This window comes from Crocuta crocuta, unplaced genomic scaffold (assembly GCF_008692635.1).
Source record: "Crocuta crocuta isolate KB4526 unplaced genomic scaffold, BGI_CrCroc_1.0 scaffold176, whole genome shotgun sequence".
NCBI classification, from domain to species: domain Eukaryota; kingdom Metazoa; phylum Chordata; class Mammalia; order Carnivora; family Hyaenidae; genus Crocuta; species Crocuta crocuta.
In genome coordinates, this window is record NW_027531905.1 from 7,244,721 (window position 1) to 7,256,971 (window position 12,251).

The window sequence follows — 12,251 nt, forward strand, 5'->3', positions numbered from 1 at the left end:
CGCTTGATCTTAATTTTCTTAAAGTAAAGCTGAAAGGTCTCCTGCTGCCTGTCAGCAGCCAAGCTAAACGCTTCTTCCTTCCCTGTCCAAGGTCACAGCTCCATGCCTACCAGCCCAGATCTATTCCCGGGAAAATCATGAATGCAATGATGTAACTCCCATACCGCGCTCACATGTCGTTACCCATTTGCTGATGGTGAAGGAGGTAACACACGTGGCAGAAACGTGCTCTAGCAGAACAGACTTCACCAAGTATGACAAGCACTAGTGTTTTGCATGTGTTATTTATAAATAAACTGCTGCATTTTCTGGAAGAGGATACTGAGACTCAGAGAGGTAAAGATTTGCCCAACATCACCCAGTTTCTTGTTTGCAGACTTAGATTCAGAATGTAGGTTTAGCTTCAAATACCATACTCTTAATCATTATGCTATACTGCCTCCTAGATTATTTCATCCACTTCTGCATCCTACATGTGGGAAAATGTAGGCCCCCATCCCATCAGAGTTGTTGAGCAAGCTTTTTCTGACTTTGGGCTTTTCCCTTGGTTCTCAACCCAACACCTCTCTTTAAGTGTCTCAATCACATGCATCCTTCTTTCTTGTCTCATTTCCCTCTTGTGTACTGACTGCTCAAGACATGTGGCTCTCATCTTGCATCCATCCTCAAAGCCAGAGGGCTGTTATCTGTCCCATATTCTCGTGCCCTTCATGCTAGGGACAGCAAGTCGGAAGAGAGTCCCCAGTGAGATCAACTAGGTGAAAGCCTCCTCTAAACTATAAAGTTAATAGAGACACTATGCTGAAATAAGGAATTTATAATATCCAGGAGCTTCTCGGGCTCTCTTGCCAAGGAAATATTTATAGTGTCTAAAGGAAATTAATTCCCTCCATGCTGATTACATCAGGGACCCAGTGAAGATTTCATGCGGGACGGGGCAAGAAGAAGAGGAACAGCAAAGAGGTGAGAGCTTGATTGGCTCAGGTGGTCTACGTTTCATGTACATTAGATTCACTCTCATCTGTTGGGTAAATACCCTGGATCTAAGAAGCCTTTTTATTCCCTTTTCAAAACAAATATCCATTTATACATCCAGTACTGCCTTTGTTAACAAGATGCTTAGATACATGCGTAGGTAAGAAGCAAAAGAAAGAAAATATGTAGGAACCATTCCAGAAACTTAGCAGTTCTAAGGGAATATTTCATGGAGGCAAGCGTGTAAGCTAATAGGGGCGCCTGGGTGGCTCAGTCGGTTAAGTGTCCGACTTTGGCTCAGGTCATGATCTCACGGTTTGTGGGTTCGAGCCCCGCGTCGGGCTCTGTGCTGACTGCCAGCTCAGAGCCTGGAGCCTGTTTCAGAGTCTGTGGCTCCCTCTCACTCTGATCCTTCCCTGCTCATGCTGTCTCTCTCTCTCAGAAATAAAATAAAACTTAAAAAAAAAACTTAAAAAAAAAAAAAGCATGTAAGCTAATAAAGGAGTCCAGTCCTGGTGGCAACTGAAAGCTTGAATATTACTTATTCAGTATTAAGTTCAGGACTTCTAATCAAACGTTGTAAACAACTTCCTAGTTTCAGTTTATGAACACTGTCCTTGACCCTAACATTTGGACAAAATAACTGAATCTGCACTGAATTTGCTAATGAACCCTTCTTAGATACAGCAGAAAGTAATTGCCTTACACACTTAATAAATTTATTAAGCTAACCAGAAAGTTTCAGAAGAGCTAAATGCATTTGAATATTTTTGTTTTCTGACTCAGAATTCAAACGTCTGACTCAGAATTCAAACAGCATGTGGTGGCAGTGGTAATGGTGGAATGTGCCAGGATGTGTTTGTGTGATAACTGTCCTACCTCACTGACATTTATTCACAGTCTATCTGGAAAATCTGCTCTACAGAACATCTCAAATTATGTGCTACTTAAATTTCCCTCTTCTTGCAAGGTTGATTTTAAAGGGCGTTGTTAGAAAAATCCTCATAAGCAAATGGTCTTCAGAGCAAAATCTTGGTATGTATGCCTTCTACGGGGGCAGCAAAAGATACAAAGTACAAAAAGTTCTAGAAGCCAGGCAGGTCGTGAGCAACTCAAGACAGAAAGGAAGTAATCCAGTCTACTTTATTCAGNGTTTTTAATAATATTTGGACAAATGAACTGGGAAGTCAAGAGCAAGTTCATAATATCGAGAAGCAGTATTTTGGAAGAAATTATAAAAGCTGAGTCTTCCAAGAAGGTACTATAAGGAAAACAAGGCGGAGGGAGTTGCAGAATGAGATAAATTCTTCATTTTATAAAACAGTGTGTATAATGCCGATTTAATCAAAGATAAACATAACTGAACCAAAAGATTAGTCCTCTAAGCACAGTGTCTAAAGCAAAAATACCATAAGCCAAATTTGGAATGCCCTGTTATTCGTGTCTCAACATGAACACTTCTAATCACAAGGGAACCTTCTCCAATACTTTCTGAGCAATCACAAAATAATATATAGATTATGTAATTTAAAGCCATGCACGGTCTGATGGAGTAGAGTAAACCGATAGTTAGAATGATTGAAAACCAGCAAGTTCTGCAAGGTTTAAAAATTATAACCAAATACTGAATAATTACTGTTATGTTAGAACTAGTCAAGTCCTTTAAACGTTTCAACAGCTTTCTCAGAGAGCAATAGGAAGGGCACAAAATATCCAAACAAACCCAAGACTGAAAATCTCCATCACTATCTCACCTGAAGCTTCTAATGCACTTGTGACCCAAACCAATAACTGTCTCTAAAAAATATATCTGAGGACAGCTAGAACAAAAAGCTAGCCAAACAAAAGAAATTGTCTGATAAATGGTCAAATAAGTAAGCATTATTTTTACCAAATTATATTTCTAGAATACAATAGTTTATGAATAATCTGACAACTGTCTCTTCACCTAAATCCTTAGTAAACATTTATCTACTTTTAGGTAATACAGAAAAATACCAACTATTCTAATTTTTAAAAGCAAAATATATATGTAAATAACACATTAAAATTTTAAAATGATTCTCATATTTAATATTTGGATACAATGAGTCCATAAGGATTTTGCCCAACTCTAAAATAACTATTTAAAAGAAAATAGAGAGGCAGATGCTTTTCTATCATGTCATGAGTACAAGTGAGCTAATAAAATCAGAATAGACTATGTAAGCCATTTGCAAGTTCAAATATCCCATGCATACGAGATTTTTTTCCTTGTTTACTTTTACAGATATTGAGAACTTTAATTTTTAAGGAAATGGCAGTCATGGCCAAATATAGCTCGTAATAAAAAAACTGAAAGGGAAAGTTAATTGTTAAATCGATCTACTTAGCCACTAGGCAAATATCTCTGGAAAGCCCACAATTCTGCCTTCTGGAACAATTCCGTTGTCATAAATGCAGTGACAATACAGCAGCTGAAATCTACAAAAATGGCTCTAGTCCTTTTGCTCAGGTGGACTGAATTGGAACATAAATATTTGCTACTCACTTTTTAGTTTTCTCCTCTTCCGCTCAAGTGTCTGGCAAGTATTCACTAACTCAGTATTTATAGTCTGGAGATTCCGTTGTTCCGAAATTGCGTTCTCTAATTTATGCAGCAAAGACTTAGCTTTTTCACCGGCTGAGTGGGCTGCCCGATCTCGATCCTCAACCTGGACATGTACAGTTAACAGCAGAATTTAGCAGGGTGGCCAGGAAAGAAAGCAACTGAGCGCTCACTGTTACTATGCACACGAAACTGAAAATGTGCTTTTCTTCTCAGGGAAGTGATAAGCCTCTACTGAACTTCTGCAATTCTGTGTTTGCATGGCTTTATATGCCTGAGCTATTTCTACAGCGGTAAAAGTCCTGACATGTCAAGTGGCCTCTTTCTGCAAAGATGCTTCTTTCATCAGTAGGCTGTTGACACCGCCTCTTTTACAACTCCCCTTTACTTCCTCCGCTCACTGTTGGTCGCAGGGACTGAACTTTGCAGTTCCTCTTTGGTTTTTTGGGTTTTTTTTTTTCTGTTCCTCCTCTGGTTTTTAGTTCATGGTTTCAAGGACATCTGAGGAAACTTTGCTTTGAATGTAAAGTAGTCAAAGGCCACCCTACCTGCTCTTCTCTGTCCTCCAGCCATGGACTGGTTCCGTGGACCTTCTTCCTAAGGACAGCTTCCTGGTTGACAGCATCTTCTTGTAGATGTTCAGGGGCTTCTAGTTGTTCCTGCCTGGATTTTTACAAAAGGCCCAAAGCCACAAGCTGTCAGTGACATTTCAACTAAGAGTCACCCCTGGGATGTTGTGACAAATTGTGACTTAAAACACTTCCTCAGAGATCAAAGGAAAAAGTGAAAGTATTTAAAACATATAAATGATGAGCAAATAGAGAACTTTCACCAAAGCAATCCTATTGATCAGTTGACCTGATACCCCACTTTATGGATAAGGTATTTGGTCTCCTATTTTACAATGGAATATTCAGTTTCCCACAAGGTACATTCATAGTAATTAGTATCAGTCACCAATTGCTTAGAAGATGGCACTATAATGAGATCACTGTGGTAGGTGCAGTATTTCCACATCAAAGCTAGCTTTTTTCGGAAAGAGAGAGGAAAGGAAAAGAAAGAAAAAGGGAAAAAGAGAAAAGAAATAAGAGCTTTGTTTCATGACCTTGACGTTGGTCTTTTCTCTTTAAGAGTTGCCCATCATGGTAAAGCATGAGCACAGGAAGGGCTGCTCCCAAGCACAGATGAAACGCTAGATGTTAGTATTTCCACTGAAGTCTGGTCTTTTCTGAAAACTTGACCCCTCTCCCTTCCTTCCTCACTCCAAATCTCTTAGTGTTGTTATGGTACATCTCTTTTGGATCCAACTCTAATCCTCCAAATACATCAAATGCACCTGCTCTCAGTTAGCTGATGATATTGTTTCAACCATGTTATGTATCAATAGGGCAATGACTATCTGGAAACAACTTGACCTAAATAAGGACCTTAGCTCAAAGGGATGATAAACTTTGGGAGCTTCAAAGCACTGAGGAAGGCACTGTCCGGTTTAGGCCTTTTGCATGCCTCTGAAACATTAACAGTATCAGAATCTCATTGGGTATTGGCATAAACCAAGCACTCACTACAAGGAGAATCACATGAGAGACAAGGATGGTTGTAGAGAATGCTTACCATCATGGTAAACTAGCAAACAAAGCTCTAAACAAAAATAAGAACTACCTACCCACAATATGGGCTTTGTTCAATACCTTATAATCAGTCTTTGTTAATCGTGGCAAGAACTTTCAACATGAAATTTATCCTCTTAACACATTTTTAAGTGTATAATATTGTTAACTATAGGCACGGTGTGGTACAGCAGATTGCTAGAATTTACTTGTCTTGCATAACTGAAGCTTTATACCCATTACATTGGAGCTCTCCATTTCCCTCTCTTCTATTCCCTGGAAACCACCATTCAATTTTCCACTTCTATGAGTTTGACTATTCTACTCATAGAAGTGTAATCATAATGTATTTGTCCTTCTGTGACTGGTTAGTTTCATTTAGCATAATGTCCTCAAGATTTATCCATTTATCACATCTGACAAAATTTCCTCCTTTTTAAAGACTGAATAATATTCCATCACACACACACATATATGTATGTATATAATCTGCTTATTTACCATGGATGAACATTTAAGTTGTTCCTACATCTTGAATATCATGAAAAATACTGTAATAAACATGGATACGTAAATATCTATTCGAGATTTTGCTTTGAATTCTTTTGAACATATACCCAGAAATAGGATTGCTGGATCATATGGTAGTTTATTTTCAATTTTTTGAGGAAATTCCATACGGTCTTCTAAAGGAGTTGCATTCTTTTACATTTCCACCAACAGTGTACAGAGTTTTAGTGCTCTACATCTTTGCCTACACCTACATTTGGTATCTTTTGGTGTTTTTTGGTTTTTAATAATAGCCTTCCCTAACAGGTATGATTCATTCATCATTGTGAAGGACTCATTGTGGGTTTTATTTGCATTTCCCTGATGACAAATGATGTTGAGCATCTTTTCATATATCTGTTGGTCAACTGTAGGTCTTCTTAGGAAAAATGTCTATTCAAGTCCTTTGCTATTTTTAAACTGGGTTATTTGGTTTTCGTTACTGAGCAATAGTAGTCCTTCATGTATTTTGAATATTAACCCCTTATCAGATATACACGGTTTGCAAAAATTTTCTTTCCATAGGTTACCTTTTCTCTGTTCATTCTTTTGTTGTTCAGAAGCTTTTTAGTCTGACGTAGATCCACTTATCTAGATTTACTGTCATTGCTTGTACTTTTGATGTCATCGCCAAGGCCAGTGTCATGAAGATTTTCCTACTAGTTTTCTTCTAGGAGTTTTACAGTTTTAGACCTTATATTTAAGTCTTTAATCCGTATCAAGTTGATTTTTGTGTATGGTATGTAACACGGGTTCACCTTCGTTGTTTTTGCATATGAATATCCAGTTTTCCCAACACCGTTTGTTGAAAGGACTATCCCTTCTCCACCGTGTATTGTTGGCACTCTAGTCAAAGATGAGTTGGCCATTTATGCATGGGTTTATTTCTGGGCACTCTATTCTGTTCCACTCTCTTTAGGCTAGTAGCATGCTTTTTGAATTACCATAGCTTTAAAATAGATATTTTAAAATAAGGAAGTTTGATACCTCCAGCTTTATGTTTCTTTCTCAAGATTGTTTTGGCTATTCAAGATCCTTTGTGTTCCATATGATTATTAGAATTATTTTTTCTATTACTGTAGAAAATACCATTAGGATTTTGATCAGTATTTTTGCTGAATCTGTAGATCACTTTGGGTAGTATGGACATTTTACATTATTAAGTCTTCTAATCTATGCGTACAGAAATCTTCACTTATTTGGATCCTCTTTAATTTCTTTCAGCAATGGTTTATAGTTTGCACCTCCTTAGTTTATTCGTATTTTATTCTTTTAGATGCTATTTTAAAGGAGCTTGTTTTTCCAACTTCCTTTTTAGATAGTTCATTGTTAGTGTATAGACATGCATCTGATTTTCGTATGTTAATTTTGTATGCTAGAACTTTGCTGAACTTATTTTTGAGAGAGGCAGAGAGAGAGGGAGACAGAGAATCCATAGCAGGCTCTGCACGGATAGTGCAGGGCTCAAATTCACAAACTGTGAGATCATGACCTGAACTGAAGGTCAAACCCTCAACTAACTGAGCCAACCAGGTGTCCTATGCATAAGATCATGTCTGGAAATACAGACGATTTTACTGCTTCCTTTCCAATGTGGATGCTTTTTATTTTTTTCTTGCTTAAGTGTTCTGGCTAGGACTTCTAGTACTATGTTTCTTAGGAGTGGTGAGTGTGGGCATGCTTGCTTTGGTTCTGATTTTAGAGAAAAAGCCTTTAGTCTTTTGAGTATGATATTTGCTGTTTGCTTTTCATTTATGGTCTTTATTATGCTGAGTAGTTTCTTTCTATTTCTAGTATTTTGTAAGTTCTTATCATGAAAAAGTGTTAAATCTTGCCAAATGCCTTTCTTCATCATTTCGGATGATCATGTGATATTTATATTTCATTCTGTTAACGTAGTATATCACATTAATTTATTTGAGTATGTAGAACCATCCTTGCATCCCAGGGATAAATCATACATGGTCATTTTTGTATTATCTTTTTAACACTTCATTGAAGTTTTATTGCTAGTATTTTGTTGCACCTATACTCATCAGGAATATTGACCTGTAGTTTTCTTTGCTCGTAATGTCTTTGGTTTTGGTGTCAGCATAAAACTGACCTCATTAAAAGAATGGGGAAGTCGGGGCGCCTGGGTGNCTCTCTCCTGGAAATAAATAAAAAACATTAAAAAAAAAAAAAAAGAATGGGGAAGTGGTTCCTCCTCTATAATTTTTTTTGTTTTTTGAAAGTTTCAAAGGACACCACCTGGTCCTGATCTTTGTTGGGATTTTGAATACTGCTTCAATGTCCTTAATATTTTTTGCTCTGTTCAAATTTCCTTTTTCTTACTGACTCCATCTTTCTAGGTTATATGTTCCTAAACATCCATTCCTTCAAAGTTATCCAATTGTTGGTATATGACCGCTTGCTCTTAGTGGTCTTTTATGATTCTCCCACCCACCCCCACACTGTAGCATCAGTTGTAATATCTCCTCTTTTGTTTCTGATTTTATTTTAATCTACTCTTCTTCTTAGTCTTGCTATAGGTTTGTCAATTATATCTTTAAAAAAACACAACTCAGACTTTCTGGGAAGATGGGAGAAGAGGAGGATCCTAGGCTAAACTTGCCCCATAGATACTCCCAGATAACACACACATCAGTGTAAATAAGACAGAAAATGACCCAAACACTAAAGAATAAGCTCTCCACAGCTAAATGTAGAAAAGAGGCCACAGTGAAGAGGGTAGGAAGAGAAGAGATGTGGTCAGAAGCCAAAATGACTCATGGGACTCTCTGTGGGAAGGAAGGATGCCACCTGCACAGAGAGGGAAGAGAGCAGACCCCACGCCAGGGATCTCAGGCATGGGGGAGCCACACTGGGAAGATGAACCCCCATAACGTTGGGCTTTGAAAACCAGAAGGGCCTGATTTCACAAGTTCTTACAACCAGTACAGCTTAATACCTGAGCTTTAAAAATCAGTGGGCTCAGCTCTGGGAGAGCTGGAGGGCAATGGGAAACTGAGCCCCCACACTTAAAGAGATAGTACAACAAACAGTCCTGCTGAGATACAGCATAGAAGCAGCAGTTTGAACAACATCTGGGGTACATGGGGAGATTTATTCACTAATCTCAGAGCAGGTGCTAGAGGAGCAGGGATCTTTGGAAGAGTTCTCCAAGAACAAAAGACCTAGTGTGCGCCATTGCCCTCCCCCCTCCTCAAGTCTGGGTGCACAGACATTTGAGGAACCAGCACAGTGCGAACATCCTCTGCCTAGTTTGGTAACGGTGCACCCTGACCTGCATTCTCCTGCAGATCCACCCATCATGGACCAGGCAGGAGTTTATAGGCACCCTCCTGCAGTGGGTTGGCACAAACTCTCCTGGCAGTGCACCCCACCCTCCCATTCTCCTGCAGACCCACCCACCTCCCCAAATGCCTTTGGCGGGAGTCCCTTTGAAAGCAATGCCACAAGCCTTGCAGTGTGCAAGCACCCCAGACAGGAGCCAATACCACTCCAAACTGACTCCTACCCTGGGAAGAGGGAAAATAACCATACACACCAGTCTGTGGTCCTAGACATAGGTTGGTGGCAGATACCTGCTCTGACTGCAGTCCTGCCCGCCAATGAAAGGTTCTCATGGGACACCACAGGTAGAGTACCTTGAAGTTTGTTGCTACCAGAGTTCTGGCAAAGGCCTGGTCTGGGATAAGTCCAGCCCAGATGGCCCCATACCCTCCCATTAACAACACAGGGACCAAACTATGCCTACAACAGGCAAGGAGAGCCATTGCAGATGACTGGATTGAAGGCAAATGTGGCTCAGCCATGTAACCAGTGTATGTGCAACACACACAGGAGATACTTCCGAAGGACCAGGTTCTGGTAAACAGGGGACATGGCATTACAGGGCTCCACAGGATGTCTTTGTCATAAGGCCACTAATTTCAAGAGCAGGAGACATTGCTGACTTCCCTAATACATAGAAACAGATACAGAGAATTAAACAACAACAACAAAGAGACAGAGGATTATGTCCCAGACGAAAGAACAAGTCAAAATGACAGCAAGAGACCTAAACAAAACAGAGATAAATAATATGCCTGTTAGAGAATTTAAAGTAATAGTAATAAAGGTACTCAAAGGACTTGAGAAAAGATTAGAGGATTTCAGTGAGAACCTGAACAAAGAGATAGAAAACATAAAATAGAACCAATCAGAGATGAACAGCTCAATAACCAAAATTTAAAATATGCTAGAGGAAGCAGAACAGATCAGGGGCCTGGAGGACAGAATAGTAGAAAGCAATCTAGCTGAAGAGGAGAAAGAAAGAAATAATAATAAATGAAAATTGATTAATAAAACTTAATGACCCAATCAAGCATAGTAACATTCACATCATAAGGGATCCCAGAAGGAAAAGAGAGCAAAGGGGACATAATATAGATTAAATAACATGCTGCTAAACAATGAATGTGTCAGCCAAGAAATCAAAGAGGAATTTAGAGAATACATGGAGACAAATGAAAATGGAAATGAATGGTAAAGAATCTTTGGGATGCAGTAAAAGCAGTTCTAAGAGCGAACTTTATAGCAATTTAAACTTACCACAAGAAGCAAGAAAAATCTCAAACAACCTAGCCATCCACCTAAAGGAGCTAGAAAAAGAACAAACAAATCCCACACCAGTAGAAGGGAATAATAATAAGAGCAAAATGGGGGGAAAAAAAGAAACTGAAAAAACAATAGAACAGATCAATAAAACCAAAATCTGGTCCTTTGAAAAGATCAACAAAATTGATAAACCTTTAGCCAGACTCATGAGAACTCAAACAAAATGAGAAAGGAATGAGGAGAGATAAACACTACCACAGAAGTATAAAGGGTTATAATAGAGAATTATGAAAAATTATATGCCAAAACATCGTACAACCTAGAAGAAATGGATAAATTCCTAAAAACATATTAACCACCCAAAACTGAATCAGAAAGAAACAGAAAATTTGACCAAATCCGTTACCAGCAAAGTGATTGAATCCGAAATTTTCAAAAACTCCCAACAAACAAAAGTCCATGATCAGAGGGTTTCACAGGTGAATTCTACCAAATATTTAAGTTAATATTCATTCTTCTCACTATTCAAAATACAGAAGAGAAATGAAATCTTCCAAATTCATTCTATGTGACCAGGATTACCCAGATACCAAAACCAGATAAAAACACTACCAAAAAACAAAAACAATAAACAACAACAAAACAAAAACAAAAAACTACAGGCCGATATTTCTAATGACTATATATGCAAAAATCATCAACAAAATACTAGCAAACCAAAGCTAACAATACATTAAAAAAACATTCACTATGACTGAGATTTATTCCTGGAATGCAAGGATGATTAAATATTCACAAATTAATCAACATGACATATAACATCGACAAAGAATAAAAACCATATGATCTTTTCAATAGCTTCAGAAAAAGCATTTGACAAAGTACAACATCCATTCATGATACAAACTCCCCAATAAAGAAGGTTTATAGGGAACATACCTCAACACAATAAAGGCCATATATGAAAAACCAACAGCTAACATCATACTCAAAGGAGAAAAACAGAGCTTTCCCCCTAAGATCAGGAACAAGTCAAGGATGTCCACTCTTACCACTACTGTTCAACATTGTACTGTAAATCCTAGCCATAGCTATCAGACAAGAAAAAGAAGTAAAAGACACCCAAATTGGTAAGAAATAAAACTTTTACAATTTGCAGATGATATACTATATATAAAAAAACCCCAGACACACTATCAAAAAACTATTAGGAATAGTAAGTGAATTCAGTAAAGGTGCAAGATATGAAATCAACACACAGAAATTTTGTATTTCTATACACTAATAATGAAGTAGCAGAGAGGGAAATTAAGAAAACAATCCCATTTATAATTGCACCAAAAATAATGAAATACCTAGGAATAAACATGGCCAAGTAGGTGAAAGAGCTGTATACTGAAAACTATAAAACACCAATGAAAGAAACTGAAGGACAATACAAACAAACTGAAAGATAGCCCACACTCATGGATTGGGAGAACAAATATTGTTAAAATGTCCATAAAACCCAAAGCAATCTACAGATTTAATACAATCTCTATCAAAATACCAACAGCATTGTCATAGAACTAGAACAAATAATCCTAAAGTTTGTATGAAACCACAAGGACCCCAAATTGCCAAAGTAATCTTGAAAAAGAATAAAAGTGCTAGTGTCACAATCCTAGATTTCAAGATATACTATAAAGCCATAGTAGTCAAAGAGGTATGGTACCAGCACAAAAATAGACACAGCAAGAGAACAGAATAGAGAGCCCAGAAATAAACCTACACTTATATGGCTAATCAATCTATGACAAGAGAAACAAGAATATGCAGTGGGAAAAACATTTTCTTCAACAAATGGTGTCGGGGAAAACTGGGCAGCTCCATGCAAAAGTATGAAACCGAACCACTTTCTTATACCACCCACAAAAATAAACTGAAAA

The 12,251-nt window shown here is 38.0% G+C and overlaps 1 protein-coding gene across 4 annotated transcripts in view; it reads right to left on the minus strand.

The window, feature by feature from the left end:
• The window catches only part of IRAG2 (inositol 1,4,5-triphosphate receptor associated 2), a 127,965-nt gene that overhangs the window by 49,364 nt on the left and 66,350 nt on the right, over nucleotides 1-12,251 (minus strand). For 3 of the 4 annotated variants that reach the window (XM_077774484.1, XM_077774482.1, XM_077774481.1), the window contains exons 1-2: nucleotides 4,111-4,197; nucleotides 3,506-3,668 (exon numbers count right to left, since the gene is read on the minus strand). Coding sequence is in view for 1 of the 4 variants with exons in the window: in XM_077774480.1 (XP_077630606.1) it covers nucleotides 3,506-3,668; nucleotides 4,111-4,225 (278 nt within the window). In the remaining 3 variants the exon portion in view is untranslated. Of the gene's footprint in view, nucleotides 1-3,505; nucleotides 3,669-4,110; nucleotides 4,226-12,251 lie in introns of those variants that run through there. The other variant, XM_077774480.1, reaches the window with a different exon arrangement.